The sequence below is a fragment of the Thunnus maccoyii genome, chromosome 12, assembly GCF_910596095.1.
Source record: "Thunnus maccoyii chromosome 12, fThuMac1.1, whole genome shotgun sequence".
NCBI lineage: Eukaryota > Metazoa > Chordata > Actinopteri > Scombriformes > Scombridae > Thunnus > Thunnus maccoyii.
Window position 1 is genome coordinate 13,315,051 of NC_056544.1, and position 25,810 is coordinate 13,340,860.

Genomic DNA, 25,810 nt, shown 5'->3' on the forward strand with positions numbered 1-25,810 from the left:
GAATAACATTAGAAACCAGTCAGTGTGTAAAGAACATGCCAACATATATGATAACTGCAGTATAGGCTATATTTTTCCTGCATGGTTGTGCTGCTTGTTTTGGGGGGAATTGAAACAGCACAATCTTCCTCTCACCTCATCCGGTGGTGGGCTGGTTGATCAGCAGGGGCTCTGCTCTGGGATGGGGACTCTGTAACATCCCTGCTTTCTTTCTTTTTTTTTTCAGGCATCCTCACACACACACACATACACACCCCCTTCAATGCTGAGCGATGAGCAGCGCGTCGACCGCGCACTGACATGTTTCTGTGCGGTTGTTATATCTCTGCAAATGAATAATGGACGGGTGATTTGACGGCAGCAGCTTACCGGCATGGATGCCCGTTGACTGACGGAAAAGCCTATATGGATTGGAGCTCATCGTCGCCAGAGCAAATCTGGGGAGAGTCAGAGAGGTGAGGCGGCATTTAGCGGATTGTGTGTGTGTGTATGTATATGTGTGTGTTTGTGTGTGAGGGGACACCGCAGCGCACACCGGGCATTAAAACAAAACACGACCCCGGCCGTATTAACCGTGAGGATAATTAGGGCATGTCTTTCGGTTACAGTGCAGATATTTTCAGCCATGTGTAGGTTATTCTCTTTGTCACAAAATAGCCGACCATCCTGCGAGCATAAAGGCCTTTTCTTCCACACAATACGTGGCTGTGTCACATACAGTAGCCATCTGCATGCATTATGGTCCGGTGGATGAAGCTATTGAGGCCACTGGCGTAACACATTGTGACTTTGAAACTGCCTTTGCACTGGATTTCTGGATTTTTTCCCCCAAATACCTTTATAACACTGATTTGAATATTGAACGAGGATGCGCTCCATATGGCTACATTTGGCCTACTTTGGACAAACGTAGGCTACATAAATTGCGATGCAGTAGCAAATAGTCGATTTAAAGGACCAAAATGAGCAGTTTTGCGCTTAGAGACACTTAATATAGCCTATCAGACCTAGAAGTGATGAGTAGGATTGAATTCCTCCATACACTCAGGTGCTGACACGAATTAAAGGCACCCATTACACGTAGTTTTTAAAGTAATACACTAACAGTACTTGTATGGCTATTTACTGATACAGTATCAATCCCTCACGATTCAAACTCTCCATGCAGTGTGTCATATGTATTGTAGGTTATTGCATCACAGAATCACTCCCACATAGGCAACTGTAATCATAAATGGACCATCTTGCTTATTATTGCACAGTGGATAAGAAAACAGTACTGGTGAAATGTGATTATTACCACAATACTGCAGCAATGTGGACTATTTACCCACCTGGTGAACTTTTAAACCCCTGGCATGCAGCAACTGTCTTTACATTTTCTGTCCCTGCAGCTGTTAGAGGAATTTACCATGCAGAGACTGGAATGGGGAGCACTGGTGGGCAGTATGTAGCCCTGTACATGCGTAGTGGTTGCAGTAGGCGAAATAGTGGGCCGGTGTTAGACAGTATTTTATTGTAGTTTTATTGCATCTGTTATCTAAATACCCCCTGTTTGGTTGCTCATAGTTGGGGGTAGGAAATTCCTCCCATTCTCTCTCTCTCTCTCCCCTGCTGGGACTCCCTCAAACCTCCCTGATGACCCCCAAGTCCCTACAGAGGTGCAAATGGGATCATGCTGTGGTGAAAAAGATTTTAGAGGCTTTTCAATTTGCAGAAGAGCTTTCTGCTTTTACAAGATTACAAAGAAACACTGTTATCTGCATATTCTGTGTGATATTCACACCTCCATAGGTTCTTGTTTGTTTCTCGCTCTCTCTTTTGTGGGCTGTTCGTGTGTGCTGATTGTGGGTTTTTTTCTGTTTCTATCAACAGAGCTGTGGAAGAGGAGACTTCATCCAAGATCACAGGTCACATGACAGGTATGTCTCATTTAAAAAAAAAAAAAAAAAAAGAATTAAGCTTATATGAAACATAAACTGCTTGTATGATTTTTTTCATCCTCTCTTTTCTTTTTCTCCTGTTTAGATTTGTGTCATGATGAAACAGACAACTCTCCCCCTCTTCAGATTCTCACACTCAAGCAGTTTGAACAGGTGAGAGCCTTTACTCGGAATTATTGAGTTGATGTGTGTGATTCTACCTTTTTCCTTAAGTATGATGAATAATACTGTATGTGAATAATGTCATGTGCCCATTGAAAACATGCGCTACAGTGCCATCTTGTGGCTCCACATCTCACTACAAGATGAAATTAGCTGATATAGTTTGCCTTTGATACAGTTTTCTCTGTATAGGATCAGATCACAGAATGTTGGATCATATCTAGAAATCCAAGATCATAACCAAACCATCCGGGAGACATGTTTTAAAAATACTGCACAGAAAAGGAGAACACCTGCAGCTGAGGATATCGGATGGAAAACACCCTGAAACCTCTTGATGGTTAAAGCCTCCCTCTGGCTACAGCATGGCCCACTTTATAGTTTCTCATCAGTCTCTGCTGCACTGTTATTGAGCATTTGACCAGTCACATTTACAAGAGACTATATTAAACATTCCTTTTAATGTTTGGCAGCTGGGTGCTGTAGTGAGCCAAATTAAAACCCTTATATGACATGTATATGATAAGCACTGGCTCCCAATAAGCTGCAGGAACTTTGTTTCTGATGCACCTCTGGTTAAGTTTAGATTGAAATATATGTAAGATCGTAAGAGTAGAATTATAAAAAACATGAAACAGATCAAACTCACCGATCAATTGGAAGGAAGGAAAGAACTTTATTGTCCACACTTAGTTTTGTCAAACACAACATTAAAAAGGACAATTGACAATACAACACACTGCATCAACAAACAGCATCATTTGAATTACATAAATACATAAAAAATAGTTAAAATGCAAAAATACAGTAAAAAACAGTTCAATTTTCATGAAATTCGGGGTATTGAGGGAAGGCTAGGCATTCAGCATCCTAAGAAAGAGTTGCTGTACACATTTTTGGTGGCTCTTGCTTGTCTACAGCGCCTCCTTGAGGGTAAAAGCTCAAAGTACGGGTGCAGAGGGTGGGAAGGGGATTTACTCTTAATATTTAGTTCCTATTTCTCACTTTGTTGCATATGTGGCTTCAAGTACACACAGCACAAAAAGCAATCTATTAAGTTGAACTTATTTTAAGAAACATTGAACTTTACTGTCTGATTTTTACTTTTTGCTACAGCCTACCACCATTCCTTGACACCTTCGTCTGTTTGTGTCTCTTTTGGATGCATATTGTCCATATGTTGAATTGTGCAGTGTACCGAAAAGTAGCGTCTGCAGCTTCTGATCTTTGTAAAATGACTCAGACTGAGTCCAACACTCTCTTTCAAAACACACCTCACTGCTCCTCTCCAATACAATTAGTATTTCAGACACATGTGATCAGAATAACACACAAGTTAAGCTCTAAAACTGTCACTGAAAACTCACCACCACCAGCGATGGTCCTTTAATGTTATCCTGGAGTTGCTGCTGAGCCCTGATAAAACAGGAGGTGTCACCAGTTAGTCACGAAAGCTGGAGTCACTTTCTGAGAGGTGGGACCCGACTCAAAGCCGGAGTCACTTTCATGGCTGCTGACTCTTGGATGTGTCACTTTTACACCCGACACAAACACATTCCAACACACGAAAATACTCTCGCACACACATATTTACACATATTCACTCTCCTATTTATTTGTCTTTGATCAAGAGTTAAAAACATGAGCGAGGGCGTGGCTGTGTCGAGTGTGGGGTTGTTTAAAAACACACACTGTGTACATGATGTCATCCCTAATGTTATGTGGTGACCCAGCTTGGCGCCTAGCCTATCTTCGCTCTGAATTATTTAGTAACAGCACGTAATGTGACACTTTAATGGGCACACTCACTGAAGCCATCAAGAGGAGGAAGTAATAGTGACGTAACTGCATGTGTTACTAACATGTCTCAGTCACGTCATCGTAGGAGCTCTTTGCACTTGGTTGTTGCTTATATGAGATCAAAAAGACAAAACAGCTTCACACTTTAAAGAGCTGCTTTTCCCTCCTTTTTCTTTTCACTTGTTTCTGTTTACTCATCTCTCTGAGGGACATTCAGGGATTCACTGCTCTGTGAGATTCAGGACACCACCCTATTAATAGCACTGTGGGCTCAGAGCTTCCAGGTCTCCTATTTCATCCAACTTCCAACTCACCTGTCTGTCAAGCTCCCATCAGCAGCAACGCCTTCATTTTCCCATGTTAACATTTGTCAGGCTATAGTCTCAGACTTTAAACTTAACTTTATAACTATTATAGATGTAATGGTAGTTTCAGGCTGGGAATGTGTAGCTGTGTTCCCTTTCAAATGTCAGATGATATTGACTCATCCCCTTCAGTAACATTATGCTTGTAACAAAAGTTAAAAAAAGAAATTGTAATTAAAGCTGCAATGATTAGGCGATTTGCAGAAAATTACTAAAATTTGCCAGTTCCAGCTTCTTAAATGTGAATATTTTCTGGTTTCTTTGGTCCTCTATGATAGTAAACTTAATATCTTTGGGTTGTGGACTGTTGGTCAGGATATTAATATATAATATAAATTTTTAATAAGACTGATGAGATTGAATCAAAATTTCCTAACATACTAAGTTACCAAAACAATGAGTTAAAAGCAGCAAAAAAGCTCTGCAAAGCTGCCAAGTTGGTAACAGCTAATTCTCTTTTGTGTCGTCACAATGACAAGTGACCCCTTTCATATTAAACGTTGTCATTTGAATCAACATTTATATAAAAAATATTAATTAATATATATGTTTTATGTCAGACTGAGCTCTTTTACCTCTCAAACTCGAGTTTGTCTTTTAATCCCTTTATTTATCTAATGGTACTGTCACTACTCTGAGCCAGGCATGCATTATTATTTTCAGTAGAGATAAGACCACCTGAATATCATTTGGCATGTGAACAAGCTCTAATTAGTTTAAAGAAAGTACTTTGAAGCAGTCTAGGTCAGGTAAGAAGGTGAAAAATCCCAACGTGTGGAATAATTGTATTGTGTCAATGAAACCTGCCTTCAAGATGTTGTTGAATATACAGTTATCAGCCTGCAAAGTGATTTATTATGAAAAAAATGGATTTGTGTGCATATTAGTGAGATTGTAATGTCCTTAATTTAGCAGAGACTAGATGAAGATGAGTCAATGATGTGATTATATAAGCTGGAGGCTTGTGTGGACACAGTTTCAGCTGTTCTCTCAATGAGGACTCCACACTTGAATTATATTAAAAGGGGAATGGGCATAGAGACCACACAGCTAAACTAGACAAATGAAATCAAGTTCCAATGAATATGAGAGGAAGTCAAGAAAGTCAAGAAAAGGTCACACATTTACCCTCCTCCCCTCTGTCCATGCCTCCGGTTTGTTCCCTTCGGCCCTGTTTTTTGCAGTGTGGTGAGATTTCCCTTCATATCACAAGTGCCTGTGAGCCCTGAGCCTCTTACCTCCCCCTTCCTCCCTCCATCCCTCCCCCCTGGCAGTCTGGGATTCCAGGGATGTCTCCTCCAGTAAAATAAGCTCCTGTCCCGTCCCCTAGAAGCCCAGAACACACCATGGAGCTGACATGGCTGCATCGCTGACCGCTCGGGCTGCAGAGTAGCCCTCTGCACTATTAAAGCCCCTTTACCCTGTGTGTGTGTGTGTGTAAATGTGTTAGTTTTAGTGTGTGTGGTTTTGTAGATAGTGTGCCCATGGCCTGTTAGAGGCTAGGGGGGCATTTTGTAAATAACTTGGCCTTTTCAGGTGCCATATTATGCGCTTTTCGATAAGGAGGTAGCATGTCTAACGGTTACCAGACTCTGATGGAGGGACGTGCCTTGGCGGTGGCTGTCCTTTAAAATGGACTCCATACTCCCCCATGATACGGAGAAGTCGAAGAGGACTTTTATTTTCTGACCTATAACGGACATGTCACACAGTGTTGGTGCTCTTTGACGGTCATGTCTAACGGTTACCGTACTTTGTCACAGCACCTGAATGACCTGAAGAAGGAGAACTTCAGCCTCAAGCTCCGCATCTACTTCCTGGAGGAGAGGATACAGCAGAAGTACGAGGAGAGCAGCGAAGATGTCTACCGCACGGTGAGTAGTCTCATCAAGCACTAGGAAGTTAATGGGAATCTGTTTGACTGGTGATGAGTGGGATGATGAATGGGTCACTGGTGTGCAGTGCACTTCAGTTCTCAAGGATTGATGCATGAACAAAAAAAGATCAAACCTCATTGATTTTGCTTTGTTGAGGGAGTTGGTGTTGAGAGGGTAACCAAAAGAGTGATGATAACAGGTGATTATATTTACAGTAGCTTTACTCAGCTATCTCCACTGTTTGTTAACCCAGCTGTTACACTGATCAAGATGAGGTGATGTGACCTGTCATGTTTGTTATATCAAGTGCTTGTTTTCAGAGATGGCTGCAATGTGAAGGGCTACACATGAACTAACTGTGTGCTCAGGAACTTTTATTTCATGAGGTTTCTGCGTATGTGGCTGTAAACTGTCTAATAGGACCTGTGGTTAGTCTGTTCATTATGTGTACACAGGGATTTGTGGAGGTTTTCTGCCCTTAGGTTAGTATAAATATTTAGTCTCACTCCACAGCACAGAGAAACTGAACTCAATTATACTGCAATTCCTAAAATATAAACCTATGATAGAATTGGAGCAATATGCTTTTAATAAGAAATCAAATGAAGTCTATCAACTTATGATACAGTGTGATTGAACGTCAAGATTGATTGGGCACAGACCAAAATGTGTCTATAGAACCAAGTACCGAAAATATAGAGAGTTGACATCTAATGCTAGTCAGATTGGTGATCATATTTACTTAAAGGAATAGTTTGACATTTTGGGAAATAGACTTATTCATTTTCTTGCTGAGCGTTAGGGGAGAAAAGATCAATATCAATCTAATATCTGTTTGTTAAATATAACGCCACAGCCAGCAATCAGTTAGCAAGTTTAGCTTAGCGCAAAGACTAGAAACAGCTTGTTCAAAAGTTTAACAAAAAACAAACCAGCACCTCTAAAGCTCACCAATTAACATGTTATATCTCATTGGTTTTATTTCATACAAAAAAGGAAGTATAAAAACAATAAATCGCAGTTTTACAGGGGGGTTATGTGTGACTTTTTCTTGGCTAAGAAGTCGCTGTTCCCAACTATGAAGTAGTCCAGCAGATGGTTTTTTTTTTTTTACCTTTGGACAGATTCATAGTTAACAGACATGAGATAGGATATGAGAGCGGTTATTGATCCTCTCAACTAAATAAAAAAAGATTGAAATTTTCTTCTTCTTGCTTCTTTTGTAAAGTTATACTGTATTCATGTGCTCCTCTGATGGTCCCATTTCCCCTGTTGGGCAGTTGGTCTTCCAACTTCGGTGTGTTCATGAGCTTTTAAGTCATAATGTGGAAACAACATGGATGCTTCAAAGAAGATGTGTTGTATTTTGTCCCAGACTTGTTGCTGCACCAGTACATTCCCTAAAGCCACTATAATATTGCTTTGCCTGACTTGTTTTCAAGGTTAATGCTAATAAATAACTTTTCTAATTAATCTAAGTCACTCTATGTAGACAGCAACTAATGCTTACAACATAATACCATAATACAAATTACATATGAACAAGAAATTCATATGCAATAAGTGAATTAGTAAAAAGTTTCATGCCATCAACCAAGCATTTACTGTCGTCTGCCATGTTTTTGTTGAGGGAACACTTGTGTATTTTCCCAGTCAGGCACAAATTTTTCTGATTATTCTGACACCACATGAATGCCACATTTATGAAGAAAAAATATTTATGTTTCTCAAATTAAGTCATTGGAAAAAAGTATTAAATTGATATCAAAACAAATTTATTGTATCACACTAGTTTAGTTTAATTAGTAGTATGTGTGTTTAAGTCATTCATCAAGTTGTTTAAGTTTTGACAAAAGTTCTCTCTTTCCAACTTCATGATTGAGAGGATTTGATGTTTTTCAACATTTTAAATGAATTCTTCAGGGTTAAAAAAAAACTCTTTTTTGTCATTTTCTAGATCAAACAATTAATAGATTAATCAAAGACTTATGTGATAGAAAAAAACTGGTAATGAAAATAATAATTTGTTGCACCTCTAAAACTAGAGTAGTTGTATGCAAATGCCGTTTTATGCATGTGTTTATATCTGCAGGCTTTTGCAGCCGTGTGTATACTTTATGTGTCCCTGTGTGTGTGTTTGTGTGTGTGTGTGTGTGTGTGTGTGTGTGTTTGTGTGTGTGTGTGTGTGTGTGTGTGTGTGTGTGTGTGTGTGTGAGTGTGTGCGTGCGCGCGTGTGCGTGCGTGCATGCGTGTGTGTGTGTTTGCACCTATAAGGTGACCCAGCTCAGCTGTTGTCCGTTTGCACAAGTCAGCCAAAGTTTAAAAGTCGCCTCTTTCTTCCTCCCTTCACTCCAAATCCCTTCTGCTCATCAGCACCTCTTTGATATTTTAAAATTACTCTAAAAGTCTGTTTGATCCCACTGAACAAGACCTGAGCATCCTGCCACATCTCCTCCACAATTACAGCATACCAGCAGTGATTGAGTAAACTGATCTCATGTCATACAGACATCCAACTAGATTTTAATCCTAGCGCTCTTTACAATCTCTCGCTCTGTGTGGCTAAAGGTTAATCAGTCTGATCACTTTTTTATTGGAGACTAAATCTTTGTTCCGTAGATGTTATCTGATCAGTCGCTCGTTGCTCTGTTGGCTCAGCATCATGACAGTGTCAGTGTTCATGTCCTCCCTCTGCACATTTCAGTGTAATAGACTAGGTGTGTTGGGCACATAGTGATCTCTCTGAGAGCTTGAGAGACTCTATTTATAGAGCCAGCTTTAGTACACTGATTTATTTATCACATGTATTCGTATGAGTGTCCATATGACAGGAGACACGCGTCAGTACACGTGTGTGTGTGTGTGTTTCTCTTCACCATGATTTGTTATATTGATTTACTCTTTTAAAGCATGTAATTGAATGATTTAGAAATGATTTAGAATAATGTCAGCAAACACGCACAATCTTTAGCATCTTGTGCCAAAAGTAGCCTATTTCACTGATTTTATTCATGTACATAAGTTCATGATCAGTTCATGTAAATGGATCAGAAATGGAGCAGGATGTGCTGAATCAATAGATTGAGTGTAGATGATAATATCTGTCAGCAGGTTGAATATTGCAGGTTTGTTTGGTTTGTGCGTGACAGTCCTGTCAGTGTTGTGCAGCGATCTCCCCTCTACTGCGCCGCCTGGTTATTAGGGGATCTGTTGCTGAGGGCCGACGGGCCAGGAGGGGCCAAAATAGCAGGTGCACTGTGATGGGTGTCTATATATAGAGCTGTTTTCAAGATGGTCTCTCTTACTGTAAACTGAGTTGTTGGCACACACAGGGATACGTGTTCCTCTTAGTTGTGTGTTACATTATTCATTGTCAGAATATCTAGTTGAGTCATTTTCTTTCATTAGCTATGCAGAGCGTATGTTTGGTCATATGTTAAAAGTTCTAGATGCTGCTGCATTATTTATGAAGACTGAGCAGATTATATACATTTTGAGAATAAAGTGTCAAAATTCAAGAAACATCCCTGATTTTTTGACCACGTAATGACATTTTTGCACTACACATAATAAAATAAAATGTGTATATCTTTCCTGCTTCCTGTTAAACTCAAAATCAGTTTCATAAGCAGTGACAATGTGACCGAATAATAACAATTTGCCTTTCTGAAGGTTGCACATACCTTGATAACGAAACATCAAATCATTTTCGGTCATAGTGCTGAAAAATATGTTAATTAGTTGATTAACAAACAACTTGTTCAGGTCACATATTAATCAAAACATAATTTGCTGGTGAATAATTTTTGGTTTGGACTGTTGTTTGGACAAAACAATTTGAAGATATCATGTTGGACTTTTTTGGGGCAATTTTATCCATTAATTTCTACTTACAGAAGGATTAAGCGCTTAATTGAAAAAATATTTGACAGATTAATTGATAATGAGAATAATTATTGTTATTATTAACTAAATTCATTATATCACTACTATACTTGCTGACTGCAGCTTCGTCCATATTTGTCACTGTCTGCAATGATCTGGTGTGAGTATGTATGAACTTGTGTTGTTCAGCAATATGGGTGTGAGTAGCACTCATGGTGCCTTCGTGCAGTACGTGTATAATGATGGTGTGGGTTTCAGGCTGTTCGTGCTACTTGCTGCATGCGTAGACTGGCTCTTTGTGAGCACTGAGGACATAAAACTCTCTGGCATTGGCTGCCGGGACAGGAGAAGGTCAGCAGACTTGCATTTGCACAAAGAGGCACTAAGACATTTATAAAAGAGAGAGAGAGGAAGATGAAAGAAGACACAAAGCCAGAAAAAGGGAAGTAGAGGCAGCTAACCAAGATGTGGACAATCTGTTTAAATGAACCTGAGCCTAGCAGCAGTGATAAAGCTGATAAGACCAGTGAGAGCAGTTATCTGATCCGAGCCCAGCAGACAGACAGACAGATAAACTGTCCTCTCCCTCCTGTCTGAGGTCAGAATGGAAAGAACGAGTCCCATCATTCCTACTGTTAAATCCTCTGTCCCCTGGCCCGATGTAAGAGCCCTGATTGGCCCTAAAAAGTTCCCTGTGGACCACAGCAGGTAAACAAACTGTGGAGTTTAGCCTTTGGCCCCAGTGATAAGTATCTGAGCTTCCCCGAATTCTCCTGCTCTAAATATACCAGCCATGACAGCACAGTCAGATGCTCTGTACTGATGATACACAACACCTACCAGCGCTGATTCACAAAACAGGGATGGAGAGATTAGAGAGTGATGGAGTGATAATAACTAAGGTAACTGAGCAAAGAAGAAGACAAACGTGTGTGTGGACGATTTGAGAGAGAGATGAAGGAGATTCAGTAATGATACAAGCAAAGAAAGTACAATGATACAAACATCTCAAGATGCTAAGAAGCTTTAAATTGGGAATATTTTGTATTTTTAATATAGATTATTTAATTGAACCTCAAGTGTGCAGAGATATATTGACACTACACAAAACACAAAATTATGTGATATTTTTATATGTACGGTATGATTAATAGCAAAACATATTTGCTATTAAACTGTATGCTTATGTTTGCAGGGGTGATCAGTGATTAAGACTTTTTTTAATTAAGTGAAGGTATCCCTTTTTTAATTTTTCAGTAGGGCTTTGTTTAATTATCATAGTAAAACTTAACATCATTTAAAAGGTCACAAACTTAATAACTTACTGAGAAGAGGTCTAATTAGCCAAATAAGAAAACACCTGTGTGAGGATGAGCCATGGATGTGTAGCAGCTTTAATATTCATATATTTTATGTTAGTTAAGATACTTGTCAACGATATATCTCATCCTTTTCAATTTTACTGTTACAGCCTCATATGTAATTACTAGTTGGTCATTTACAAATATTGAAATTGCCATTATGATTTTTCATATAAAAGACCCCATGAAAGCTAAATGGCATATTACATAGTGTTTGTCTTGAGAAAATAAATGCTATAGACAACGTTTTTTTAGAAAGTCTGCATTGTGTAGCAGGTATGATAATGTCACAAATATATTTATGTTTTGATGTTTGTTTGGAAAATCGTACAAATTGCTGAACTTGCAGAGTTCAGAAACTCCATTTCAAAATGTACCTGTTATACCAAAGTTGCAATATTAAGCTGTAGCTCTTCAATGACTTTAACAGCATATGATCAAATTATCACATTAATTCACAGCTGCAAGTCGCCACTATCCACTGTCACTGATGCATAGTTACGAATGGTCATTTATCTGTTGCGGAAATGTTGATGTGGGAATGCTGATGTGTAACAATGATATGTGATGGTTGATTAATGCATTGACTGATTCACTTTACTGCTTCTATCTGTTGCAGAACATCGAGCTGAAGGTGGAAGTAGAGAGCTTGAAGCAGGAGCTCCAGGAGAAACAGCAGCTTCTGGACAAAGCCCTGTAAGTCCACATATAATCATTTATTATTGTCATTCCTTGTCTGTTCTGTTTCTGTTAGTTGTCTGAGGTGATCTGAAAGAGGTTATGTCCGGTATAAAAGAGGAAAAAGCCATTAATGGGATTTAAAGGAAGTTATTTGTGTTTTTGACATTGTTGATTGCTTGAGACAGATGTCCTTCTCTTCCTGCGAGGCTTTTCCTGTCCCAGGATGGAGATTGAAGCTGCTGCAGGGGGTCTAGTAGATTGCAGGGGTGATGTAGAGAAGGGTGGAGCTTTTTCTGGGTTTTTTGCATGGTGACATTACAGTTACTACTCTGTATGACTCACACACGAGAGAGAATCTTGCTGTTGCTCAAATTGACGGAGATGCTTCTTAAAGGTCATGTTTTTTGACCTTTATGTTGGAATGGTTCCTTATCGGCCAACATGTGGTGCTCTGGTAAATTGGCTCTCATTACTGGTCTCTATTTTAGTTGTTGTTGTCACTCTCTCTATCCTACAATATTGTTACAATATATAGATATGATGTGAACCCCTGTTCGGTGTCAGCAGAGATGATTCTGAAAGTTACGCTTGTATGATTTTAATGCTTCTCTCCCTCTGACTAACAGTTACACTGCTTTTTAACCTATCTTTCACATATTATGAGGTCTGGTTGTTACCACATCATTTGCCTAAATATTAAACTGGTGCTCTGGTTGGGAAAAGTATTTCTGCTTACTCCCGATTGCCAGTGATGCTTCTTGTCTGATTTATTGCATATTCTGTGGTTTGGATATCAACCCAATTGCCTGCAATGACTGCTGTAGCCAGTCACTAGAGCTGCTGGCAAAAAACAAACACATCACATCATAAAAATCCATACAACAACAATAAAAAATCATACTAACAAACAAGAAATTGCCAAATTATAAACCACAGAACTCCAAACCAACAGTTGAATCTCAGTGTCTTGAACTTGAAGTCTCACTGCCTTTCTTGATTTTTTTAATTGTTTATGTTGTTGACAGACCAACGTTACTGAATCATCTTCCATCTGACTTGTTGCTGACACTTCAGGCTGTTTTCATAGGCTGTTCTTGTCTTGTCTTGTTCACTTCACATAAAGAACATTTGTCCAAGACTCAGATATTTGCATTACTCAGACTGGTTCAAAATATCCCAGTTATTTGAGCTGTTGCATGTGGCGGACAGAGTTAAAAACGTATGTAGAGAGGGTCCAGAACAGCAACTCATGGCGACAGAGTGGCGTGGGGTGTGCCATTCTGGGAGCAGGAATTCTGGGATACCGCCATTGACTGACTAAGTGATATAGACAGATGCTTGCACAGTCAGGGGGTCCGAAGGAACGAGAGAAACACTTACATCATGAGAAACGTAATTTGATAGTTGGAGAATACAAAGAAACAAGACGTGCATGAGGGATATTTTAGATTCATGCTGACAGCGTTTACAGTGTGTATCAATTAAGCATTTTACCACAAACACATCTACAAGTAAACCTTCATATTTATAATGCAGGTTGAACTAAATAATTACCAAAGTCCAGGTTACTTACAGTAGAAAAAATTACTCAAATTGATTCCACTGCTGTATTAATGTCAAGCCTTTCACCACTTTCAGACTTTGTGAACAGCACTTTAATTTCTGCTATAAGTGGGAGGATGTTGGGTATCCCATGAGCACTGTAGCATACAGTGATGACATCATATTGCTTTATTGGCATTTACTAATGTCTCCATCCTGTCCCAGTGCTCACCCCTCTGACCATATCTCTGTGACTCAGACTCAGTTGATTTGTGCTGTATTCAGTATGATGCCTGATTGATTTGGTGATCAACTCTGACTTGCCTCTTTTGCCGTTTGACAGCACGACAGCAGAGAGCTTGACCAATCACAATGAGGCGGAGCTGCAGAGACGGTGTCAGGAGAGACAGCAGGAAATCGACCACATGCAGCAAGTTCTTGAGACCAAGATTCAGCTCCTGCAGGAGGTCAGTCCACCTGCGCACTCAGCGACTCACACTGACATACATGTGTCCCAGCTTTACAAATCATAAATGCCTCTGTGTGTCTGCGTGTTTCAGGAGGCCCAGTTAGCACGCAGTGAGGCTGAGCGGATGGCCTCGCTAGCTGGATCACACTCCCATGCCTCCCTGCTCTCCCTAGACATCCCCATGGAGGACATCCCTGAGGACGAGAGGCCTCCGAGCTTCCTGTCTCCGTCCAACGCCAACAAAGACAGGTGCAAAATCTCCTCAATCATCACATATACTTAACCAAATCCATCTCACTGTGTCACTGACTATGCATCTGTCTGTGTTCAGGGTAATAGAGGAGCTGACTAAAGAGCTTCGCTCTAAGGAGGCCCTCATCACAGAGCTGAGCGGAGAGAAAACGACTCTCTCACTGAGGGTGGGAGAGCTGGAGGGACAGGTTCATGAGCTGTCTTCATCTCTGCTGCAGAAGGACAAGGATGTGGAGGTATAAATGCTCTTTATCTCAACTTTAAATTACACTTAATATCAAAAATTTTGACTGAGTCTCTGCAGCTGCAGTCCAATCAAACAGGGGCCCAAACTATTAGGTTTTAGCTATTTATACTGCATTCCTCTGGACCACCATGTCTCCTCTGGCCAGACTTCTATTCTAGAGAGAGGCTCCTGAAGCAACATATGTGACATTCCTCAGCCTTATTTTAACACTTATTCATGTAGGTCACATGAGCTATTTGTACACACACCACTACTTAAACAAACACACACACAGATGTATACAGGTGGCCAAGTATAGAATTAATGACACAGTTTTACATATCTAGAGATGTGTATTTCTGTGTGTATTTCCTCAATCATAAATGTTTAAATTGTGTGTAATTATTGATTATTTTTTCAGTTTTAGAGGTTGTACATACGTACAGTAGGTTTATGGTGTGTCTTCTTTTTCATGCAGTTCTATCAGGAGGAACTTGGTCGAGAGAGGCTGCGCATTGAACAGGAAATGCAGGTATGTTGAGCTCTTTTTTTCATGTAAAGAGACTGAAGCATAGCTAAATTGTGGTCAAGTGTTTAAAAGTTTTAAATTAAGTTTAGTGTTTAGAATAACTGAAGCCTTTACATGTTGTTATAAAGTTGTCCACAGAGTGTCAGAACAGCATCACAATTTTCACTGTTGAAGTCCAGAGCACTTTGTCAGACAGACTCTGCCTCCCTATGGAGAAGTGACGCATCACATTTTCAACAGGAGCTATCTGACAAAACTGAGCCAATTGAAAAAAAAACAAGACATATTTTAATAATTTTGTAAATTATTGGATGTTTTACAGAAATGCCTGGTAGCAAAAGAGTTTGGAAAATTCCCAATGTGACCAGTGCATTTTCTTTTTAAGTAAAATAAAAGTTTGTGGTACAGAACCAAGTAACTGTATCTATGTTACCACATTTTGCCACAGAAAAACAGCAAGAATTCAAAATGTTGGAAAAATGTAGTCTGTTTCTGCAGAATATTTTGTGCAGAATCAACATAACAAAATCAATACAAATATTCTGCAGTGAGAACAGGGACATAATTGTACCTCATATTTTCTACAAGCTGAAAGAACCAACTGTTAACAGTATCATGACCAAGGACTGAGCTGAAATTCTCCTCATCTTTGTGAAATCTAATCCTGGATGTTTCATGAGTCAGTGTCAGTGGCTTATTCCAGTCTGAATGGCAAATAATACAGATATGCTGATGAATTAGTACATTAAAGTCAACAAACAGAGGCGAGGAACATGACTCTAATCAAACCTGAAAGCACAGTCCATCTTACAGATCTCATCTCACAAAGTGCCAGAGTCCCATTACATTTACAGGCTTTAGCTGCACTGACATCCCCAAGGACACATTTCTCCTGACATGTAATGAAACTACAAATGGAGAGGCATCATTACGTTGACAGCTGCTCACACTGCTCAGTGTGAATCTTTGACATGAGTTTGTTCTATATATTAAAATTAATAACCATTGTTACCTTTATCAGTGTGTGTTCACCCACATTTATCTTATCTGCGCAATGTTAGTTGTTGTTATTTGGATATAGCCTGAATGAGTCACAGTATCTGTTGCAGACATATTTGTTGTTGGGTGAGTTTCTCACAAGCAGCGTTTTGTTTTCAAGGTGCCTCGGCAGGCGTTTTAACTTGTAAATCAGTTTTGGATGAAGGATGCAAATGTACTCGCCAGGCAGGCTGTCTACTCAGATTTCACACTGGATGCGTGTGTGGGTTATGTGGTCTGTGTTGGTGTGCCCTGAAAAAACAAACAAAGCTGAGTTGTATGTTTGGTGATGGATAACTACACTGTGTGTGCAAAACATTTAGTCACCAAGGCAACAGTGGACCAGTGTCCACTGCCACACAAGTATAATTTACATATGATAAGTAAGTGAGTGTTTTATATACATGAGAAAGGACACAGCCTCAACATGAGTACAACAAGGAGAGGATGCTTGTTTTTTTGGAGGCCAAATTTGAACCACCAGTGTGTTGAAATGCAGGCTCTTGGGTCAGAGTTTACAGAGACTTTGCAAAATTAGAGGGAAGTGTCGTTTGTTGTGTAAGTGGTGTGTATGAGTGCGCAAGAATAGATGTGAGACAGCATGTAGAGCTAAAAGTATGACAATGATGCCATATAATCAAATATACAATAAAATATATTTTGCATTTTAAGACTTTAATGATACAGCATTGCCAGCAAAATATGACTAAAATAAAAATACAAAAACAAAAAAGTTTTTCATATGTTGTAGCTTTAGATTACACTTGTGTCTTTTACTGCAATTAAATTATTCCAAATGTGGGCTTCAGTTATATTCTTCATCAAATTAAGTCCTACGGCAGTGAGAGAAACTGTTCAGGTGAATTCTGCTCACAGAGATAGAAAGGGATGCAAGGATCAGTGTAAGTGGGGTCTTGTATGTGTGTGTGTGTGTGCACATTCCCATGAGGTGCCTTCTTTCACATATGCGTGTGTGCGTGCAGGCATCTGGCTGGTTAGCAGTTTAGCGGGTCAGATTTCAGCCGGGTTGTCAATAGGTCAGCTTGACCTTTTGAGTGCTATGCGACCACAACACTGATATACAGTTACGTTGTTTCAGACAGACGCCCACCACAAGAGCTCTTAATTAGTTCCCCAGACACCACAGTCATTTAGATCAAATCTATGTCTGGAGAGAGAGAGGAAAGAAACATCACCTGAAACCTCTTAACACAATTATTTAAGGCTTTTCTTGTCAAGAATAATTTGCAGTAGTTTGTACACTGTAAACACATAAACCATTCATATATTGTGACATTGTCTTATATTTATGAGCATTAAATTTCACAAAACATCTACTCAAACAGGAAAAATAGTGTATTTTCAAACTTTTTATTCAGATGCATCTTTCCCACATGTTGTTGGTTCTCTACGGCCTCCTCAAGGCGAATTCTAATATCTGATTTAGAGAAAAAGTCTCAGGACCAGTAATTAACCTTCAAATAATCAGGAATCAAGGGCTTCAAAGCAGACACAAGGTCTATAAGTCTGTCTTACATTAATTAGTTAAAAATGTATAGAATCACACTGTCCTGAAGCAAAAGACTTGTTTTGAGGATTCAAGTATACCGGACTGTTTACTTGGAATTCTTTACTGCATATCTGCGAGGAAGTCACAGTGTGACAGCGTGACCATCTGTTTTTCCTGCCTCAGGGGAGAAACAAAATTTGTGCTACTGCAGAGATTAACTTGCACAGTCAAACACATGAGAAAGGCCTGGTTGTTTGAGCATCACAGCCAAATCATTGTTATAATATCAGCACCATGAAGGAAATTTAACTATAAATAATCATCCTGGAAGATGTTTTGATATTTGGTACTGATGATTGGAAAATTACACTGGTTTATTTGACAAACTCATGTACATAAATATTATCTTCAAATAAACTTTTAAATACATTTTTTCTCAAAATGAGGACTGTGGATTTTGTCCCCCATCACTTACATTGTAAGTACATTTGAAGAGGATCTTCTAATGGCCAGAATGAACAGAAGGAATGATTGTGGCAAGAAATACCCCATTTCATTGTTCATTTGGGCACCTGGCTATTGTCACAATATATAGATCTTTTGATTAACTGATTAATCATTGATTAGCTCTGCAATGACAAATATAAGGTCAAATACCAATGATGTGAAACCCAATGTGATGTCTTAGAAATGCAGAATTTCACTTCAGTTACTTCAGAGGAAAAGGAAGCTAGTAGCGGAAAAAAAGCAATAACAAAACTGATTGACACATATACCTGATAAATGACTAAAACAATGAATTGATTATCATATTGATAATCTGCTACTGTAATACTGCCAATATGATAATGACCTTATTCAAACTTTATCTTCCTTTGCAGTGTAACCTCAGGCAAGTATTACATCACTACACAGTAGTCATGTTTAACTACTGCACATATGTGTTGTCTTGGTAACTGGTTTTATGGCTCACTGATTAGTATGTTTAAAGTAGAGAAAACATCCCTTTGTCTTTACTCTGCAGAGCCTCTTTGCCTGATGCCAGACTTACCCTGGATACATGAATACAGTAGAATAACATAGAATGGGAAAACGATTAATCTCATTGGTTTGTTCTGTAGTTTAGGGATATGTGCAGTGGCTTTATGAATTCTAGGTTACGTACTCACGCTTCAGTGTAATCGTAAAGATTGTGCCATCATGCAGAAGTAAAGGCGCTTTTCATGTAAGGCATTTTACTGGGACACTTGAACGGGGCAGAGCCATTGTTAATGTTAACAATAACACATGAACTTTTCCTGCTTGACGAGTCAAAATGTGTGCTGTGAGGAAGGGTTATCAGACAGTTTTTACCCTAATTGTCATTTTTGTCAGTTTTGGTTTGTGTATTTCATGAGGGAACTCTTTAAGACACAGAACTAGAAAATGGAAACCCTTAGGTGTGTGTGTGTGTGTGTGTGTGTGTGTGTTGTTTGAAAGAGAGGGACAGCGAATGTGTGTGTGAGAGAGAGAGCATTGTGTCATAATTATTACTTAAAACCAAGTTAGACAAGGTCTAAAATAGTGCCTTATGTTTGGCTCCTTGTTTGATTTGATTTTACATACAATAGAACATATTAGAATCATCTCATCATATATACAGTAGTTTGTATAATGTACATAGTATAGTAATGCACTACATATTTTATTTTATCTTACATTTTAAATTATCATATCCTACTTACATTACAAACCTTGTACAGCAATACTGTGTCATGCCATTAATGCAGACTTGAATAAAATAAAATAAAAAACAGAGTAGAATGTAATAGAATCTATCTCGCTCTCTGGAGTAAAGAATAGAGTCATTTCATTTTACAGAGCGTCACTAATGTTACTCTGTTACTGAGCATTTCACCTGTTCAGTCAGGCGAACAGAGCTTAGTAAACCGGGCAGGAGGAAGTAACAGAGTCCTAGGGGAGCATCACTCTGTCTCTCTACTGATAAACCCAAATAAAACTGATATCTGCTGGGTTTTTATTTATTTATACTTTAAAACATGAAACAGTACTGCATATGAATAAAAATCGTAGTGGGTATTAAAGAATACGGATCCCAGTCTGACTGCACCGGGCTCCTCCACCCCTGTTTCCCTGAATGGTGCGCTCCGCCGCTGCAGGTCTGGTTCAGGCAGCCACATCGTTATCTGGCTGCCCGGAGGATCTCTCGGACCGCACGTAGGACTGGACGCGGTGAGCGCGTGTCTCCGTGTAGCTGTCGGTAACGGCTCTGAAATGAATGAACGGTCTCTTCTCCTGATACAGACTCCTGCTTCTGCTCTGTGTCTGGGGCAGCGGATAATTGCCGGTCCCCGGTCATCATGAACCTGACGGCGCGCGGTGCGGCTCGTGTGTCCGTGACAGCCCGGTGATGGTGCAGAGGCGCGTGCGGTGCTGTAGGGAAATACGAAACAACGCTTTGGTGACAGCGCGAAGACAATATGGAGAAAAACACTGCGGCTGATTGATGAGACGTTAACATGACTTCAGCGTGCGTCTGCTGGAGGACTGCGCCATATTCCTGATGCACCTGCACGAGCAGATCGACCTGGCCTAATTGATAGATTTTATTGATTGTTTAATTAATCTGTTATACCTCACTGTTTTCTGTCCTGCCAAGAGCCACATATGCAGCCAGTTCTCTATAAGCCTGGTCATTGCCTCTTCTTGTCTACCTCATCTCGTTTATTTTCAAGCCATTGAATTTAATGCCATTGCAAGGACTGATGTCACAAGCTTTACATTTATTATTTCAGGATTTCATGTGTTCTAAAAGTGCTCTGATGCACCTTGAACATTATACTCAAATTCCCCACAAGGGTTCAGTTGTCCTCATGTGAGAGAAAATCAAATAATCTGCCACTCTCAAATACTTATAAGCCTGTGGAATGCTTGATCTCAAGATGAAAGAGACGTGTCGCATCTGTGGACGTGATCTCTGCGGTAACCAGCGGCGATGGATTTTCCACCCCACCGCCAAGCTCAACTTGCAGGTGCTGCTATCTCATGCTCTGGGGCAAGAGCTGGCTCGGGATGGCAGAGGAGAGTTTGCCTGCTCCAAGTGCACCTTCATGCTGGACCGCATGTACCGCTTCGACACGGTGATCGCCCGCGTTGAGGCTTTGTCCATAGAAAGGTTGCAGAGGCTCCTGCAAGAGAAACACCGGCTGAGGCAGTGCATCAGTGGACTCTACCAGAAAACAAACTCAGAGGAGGCTGCTGTAATGGGGGCTAATGACGAACCAGGGGATGGAATGGTGGACATTTCAGGTCTCACCCATGCTAAGTACTGTTCCCTGCTTCAGGAGGACCTGGTCTACTCTTTGTACGAGTCCTGGGCAGACGACGGCTTGGACTGTCCCCATCACCACCACCCTCAGTGTACTGCTGATCCAGGGTCAGAGGTTACAGTTGCAGGGTCACACCGTTGTGTACCCAGCACTCCAAGAAGGTGTCACGGATGTTCCTACTGGCGGGTTGCAGACTCTGACTATGAAGCTGTTTGTAAGGTGCCCAGGAAGCTAGCACGGAGTATTTCCTGTGGACCATCAACCCGATATTCAGCCAGTCTTATTGGAGGGAGTGTGACAGGAGGAGGTGGTGGAGAAGCAGAAAGAAAAAAACTGGAAGAGTCAGATGAACCACCTTCCTCTCTAACTCTAGTCCCTGGTTCTCGTAACCCCTCGAGGACATCAGACAGCGATCGCACTCTGGCTGGACGAGCCAGCTCCAGCCCCTCTATAGCATCCCTGGAGACAGCTGAGGAATACATTCAGCCTGGAGCCGTAACAGATGGGCCGCCGAGCTCCCCCAAGGAACCAATAGATGACCGGATATCTGACTCCCTCTCTGAGGAGCACATGGGACCTCCACATGGCCAAACCTCACCTGCACCCAGCCTCTCTCTGGCCCTCTGTCTGCTGCAGAGCTACGCTGTTCACCGACCAGTCCAGAGCACCAAGGGGAGTAAACTCCCAGTGCTGCTCAGACGGAGCTCCAGTAATGGAGGCACAAGGCTGGGCTTCCCTGATCCAATTCTGGGAATGTCTTATGGGACTCCAGGTGGAGAAAGATACAATCACATGCCAACACCTGAGCTGGATACCCCTCTGATCAGGTTGGATGTTGGGATTGATCAGGGTCTGAGCCTGGCTGACATGGAGGACTTATTGGAAGATTTGTACAAAGAGTACCCTCCACCACCTCCCCACCAGGTACAATACCTTGACAAGCACAGTGCTGAATAGAAGGATTTTATGACTGTAGGATGATGACTCTCATTGGAATGGTGGATTTTGCTTGTGCAGTACAAATCTGCAGTATCTGCAGCACTCTGAGTGAAGCAACCAGTAGGCTTATTAGGTGTTTGACATACAGACAGTGCAGCATTCCCACAAAACTGTTAAATCTCATCACCTTGCTTGTGTTTTTTAACTCTCCTGTCACTTTGGATAAAGCAATGAAATTGTAACAGCAGATTTAAAAAAAAAAGCTTAATTAGCCACATAATCCAGCTGTCAGTCACTTAAATCCTGCTCACAGCTTCTCCAGCAAACCTTTACCCAGAGGATGTGGGTTGTAGTGTTGTGTGTGCGTTCTGCTTAGTTGTCTATGTGTGAGAACACATAACATTAGCAGTCAGGTGTGGGTAAGCTGTGAGCCACGACATGGCCTAATTAGTTAATGTGTGTGTGTTTTTGTGCATGCACAAAAAGGTCATTAGTCATGTCAGTAAAGCAGAGTGAAGAGCGTTAAAGCACAGGCAGTTTTTTCCTTGTTTTTTTCCCATTTTAGTGAGCATAAAATACCCGAAAACTGAAAACTTGAAGTTAATATGAAATTCCTTATCTAATCCCAGTGTTCTAGATTTAGATCTGAAGTAGCAACCTACACACACACACTACACTGACTCACTTACATACTGCAGACAGATACGAGCCTCCCAGTTCTTCCAGTCATAAACTAATGTTGTAGGACAAGATTTTCTGCACATGTGAGGACAAGTACGCATCTGCAATCTGCGTGTGTGCAATAATAAAGATCCAGCTTCCTCATAATCCTCTCAATCACTGGACTCTTACTTAAAGATGTTCCTCTTTAAAATAAATTGTGTGATCTTTGAGCCCGAGCTGCTGACTTAAGTAGGTTAGATGTGGGGAGACATTAAGACAGAAAGACTCCACTACTGGCCTATTTTCACTCGGAGCCCTTGAGGCAAAGCGATCCACGCAATGTCAGACCACCCTGTCATCTCAGCACTGGTTGGCTCCTATAAAAACACAATTTAAATGATATGTTCACTACAAAAGTTCTATCTGAAAAAAATACAATAATGAACAAAAATCAATTGAATTAATCCTTAAATACATTGTACTACAATACTATAATACATACTATAGGCTAGCGTATCATAATAACATCCTTCCTCTAGATTGTGGAAGCATTTATATGCCAGTTATGTAAAGATAATAGTGGCAAAGAGCACTTTGGGTACGCTCATGCTAACTCATGCATGCAGCTCACACACCACTCTAGAGGCTCTCTCCTCCGTCAGAGCTTTTTACAAAGTACACACATGAATTAAAGCTGCAAGCAGCGATGATCGGGCCCTCGCACCCCAGCGCATGTCGAAGTGACGCTCAGTCGAAGGGCTTTTGTCAGTGACTTGTTGTGTAAAGTTTGAGGCAGATCCAACCGTGTACACTCAAGTTATATCAATTTCCTCTGTCATGGCGAAACATCAAAACTCAACGCCACGCCACGGCCAAACCATCATGATCATACACTAGTCTAGATGACACACACTGATTTTTAAGTCCTTACGATGGATTCTGTAGGAGGAGTTCTTTAAAATACAAGGTATGCGAAATGGCCAAGAAAAGGCGAAAATGTACCATTTTTTTCAAGATGGCCGACTTCCTGTTCGACTTACAATAAGGCTTCAAGAGGCTTTTTTGTGCATGTTGACATTATACATGTGCCCTGTGAATTTCATCTTTCTACGTTAATCTGGAAGGCGGGGCTGCAATTTTGAAATTTTAAAGGGGGCGCTGTTGAGCCATTTTGCCACGCCCATTCAAAGCGACCACATAGGATTTTAGCTGACATCACTCTAGACATGTGTGTCAAGTTTCATGACTGTAGAGCAATCCCTTCTCCCTGAAAAACAGTATCATATTTCATGGCGAAGGATGTGTCGCCATGGTAACAGCATTCAGTTTTGGGTCATGAGCTGCCAAATGTAGCATCACCAAGGTCTTGTTTATTAGCTGACTTAATTTCAGGTGCATCAGCCAAATTTCCTAGGAGTAATTAGACAAAGTACGACGCATGATACTTCCTGTTGCCAGTAGGTGGCGCTATGACTTTCGCTAAATATGAGACTGAACATGTGTTCAGATTGGGACTCTTAACAAGCATATGAAATTTGGAAAAGATCAGACCACGTGGAGTCAAGTTATAAGGCATTGAAATTTCATGGCGTCACATCGAAATTCGCCGCGTCGCCATGGCAACACCTTTCAACGAAGGGTCAGCAACTTCATAATATAAGATCTCCAAGGTCTTGAGGCTATTCTCAGTCAATTTCAGCTGGATTCGATCACCGTGCTGCCCACAGGGCGTCAGAGCGTAAAACATGTAACTTCCTGTTGCCAGGAGGTGGCGCTATGACTCATATCCTGTATTGTCACATGGACCCGTTCAGGGCGGGACTCTTATGAAGCACAAAAGGTTTGGCTCTCTTAGGATCATGTATGCCGGAGTTATAGCCGTTTCATTTTTCATGGCGAAGGATCGAAATTCGCCGCCCAGCCACGCCCCCTAGGAAAGACTAATGAGAATTGTTTTAGCAACTTTTAATCTCCTATGCCTGTAGATGATACGGACCGAATTTGAAAGTCCTGGGGTCAAATCTCTAGGAGGAGTTCGTTAAAGTATGCGGGCTGGAAATGACAAAATCGGTGCAAAATTTCAACTTTGATACAAAATGGCCGACTTCCTGTTGGAGTTAGGCTATGTGTCCTTGAGACTTTTTGGTGCGTCTGGTCATGATACATATGCATACCGAATTTCGTTCTCCTACGACAATCTGTATCGAGGGGCTCAATTTTCTTGACTTTCTAGGTGGCGCTGTCGAGCCATTTTGTCCCGCTTTATTTCGAGACCCATAAAATATCGAAATTTTCGCCAGTCCTGACATCTATGCAAATTTTCATGAGTTTTCGTGCATGTTTAGGCCCTCAAAAATGCGTTTGTTTCGGAGGAATAATAATAATAATAATAATAATTCCTTCAGTTCCAATAGGGCTTCGCACCGGTCGGTGCTCGGGCCCTAATAAGCAGAGTCTCTAAATGTTGTACACATATTACACAATCCACTGAGGAAAGTTATGTAGCCTGCAGCCTTTGTATTTTCCTTGAATTTTGAGCTGAACATCCAAGCCCACTTTATTGTCAGTCTTTAAAGCAACATCCTATTCACAAATAATTGCTTCTGGAAGATGAAGCCAATATATTATGACTTGAAACTCCAACATCTTACCCTCTTCTTTCTTTTTACAGAGCCTCGTTGAGGAGCAGCAGAGTCAACTGAACCAGTATGAGTGTGCGGCTGGTCAGTGTGTCAGTGAGCTGCAGAAGGCCCAGCTCCAAGTTCAATCCCTGCAGGCAAAGGTCCATGAGAGCGAGGCCAACAATTTGGTATGTCACATAAAAATACCTCATTTCAATCAGATTTGTTTTATAAAGGCACATATGAGGCCTGATGACAGCCTGACGGTGATCTCTGTTTCTGTCTCCGTAGAAGCTGCAGGAGAAGCTGACTGAGATGGAGTGTGAGCTGCGTTCACTCCGTCAGGCTACTCAGAGTCAAGAACGAACCATCCAGGGCCTCACAGAGTCCATCAACACCAAAGACAGTGAGGTGAGTGTTTGTCTTTGTTGTATGAACAGAGATCAACCTGTTTATGATTATATATGTATTAAAAATATGCTCATAGCAATGTTTCATTCTGCTCCAAGGCCCAGGACCTGTACCAGCTGATCGAAGGACAGAACACCACACTGTGTAAGCTGCGAGAATTGGCCCACCGCAACCAACTAGCACAATGCAAGGTGAGATATGATGCAC

At 40.8% G+C, this 25,810-nt stretch overlaps 1 protein-coding gene across 6 annotated transcripts in view; it reads left to right on the forward strand.

Moving 5' to 3' along the window:
• Positions 1 to 297: 297 nt before the first annotated feature.
• Positions 298 to 25,810, forward strand: part of LOC121909097 (myomegalin-like) — a 44,994-nt gene continuing 19,481 nt past the window's right edge. For 5 of the 6 annotated variants that reach the window (XM_042429495.1, XM_042429497.1, XM_042429496.1 and 2 more), the window contains exons 1-4: positions 19,944 to 21,893; positions 25,243 to 25,380; positions 25,484 to 25,603; positions 25,702 to 25,794. In XM_042429495.1, coding sequence (XP_042285429.1) covers positions 20,568 to 21,893; positions 25,243 to 25,380; positions 25,484 to 25,603; positions 25,702 to 25,794 — 1,677 coding nt within the window. In that variant the 5' untranslated portion in view covers positions 19,944 to 20,567. Of the gene's footprint in view, positions 456 to 1,875; positions 1,923 to 2,028; positions 2,097 to 6,033; positions 6,145 to 12,012; positions 12,090 to 13,959; positions 14,084 to 14,176; positions 14,335 to 14,416; positions 14,574 to 15,041; positions 15,096 to 19,943; positions 21,894 to 25,242; positions 25,381 to 25,483; positions 25,604 to 25,701; positions 25,795 to 25,810 lie in introns of those variants that run through there. The other variant, XM_042429500.1, reaches the window with a different exon arrangement.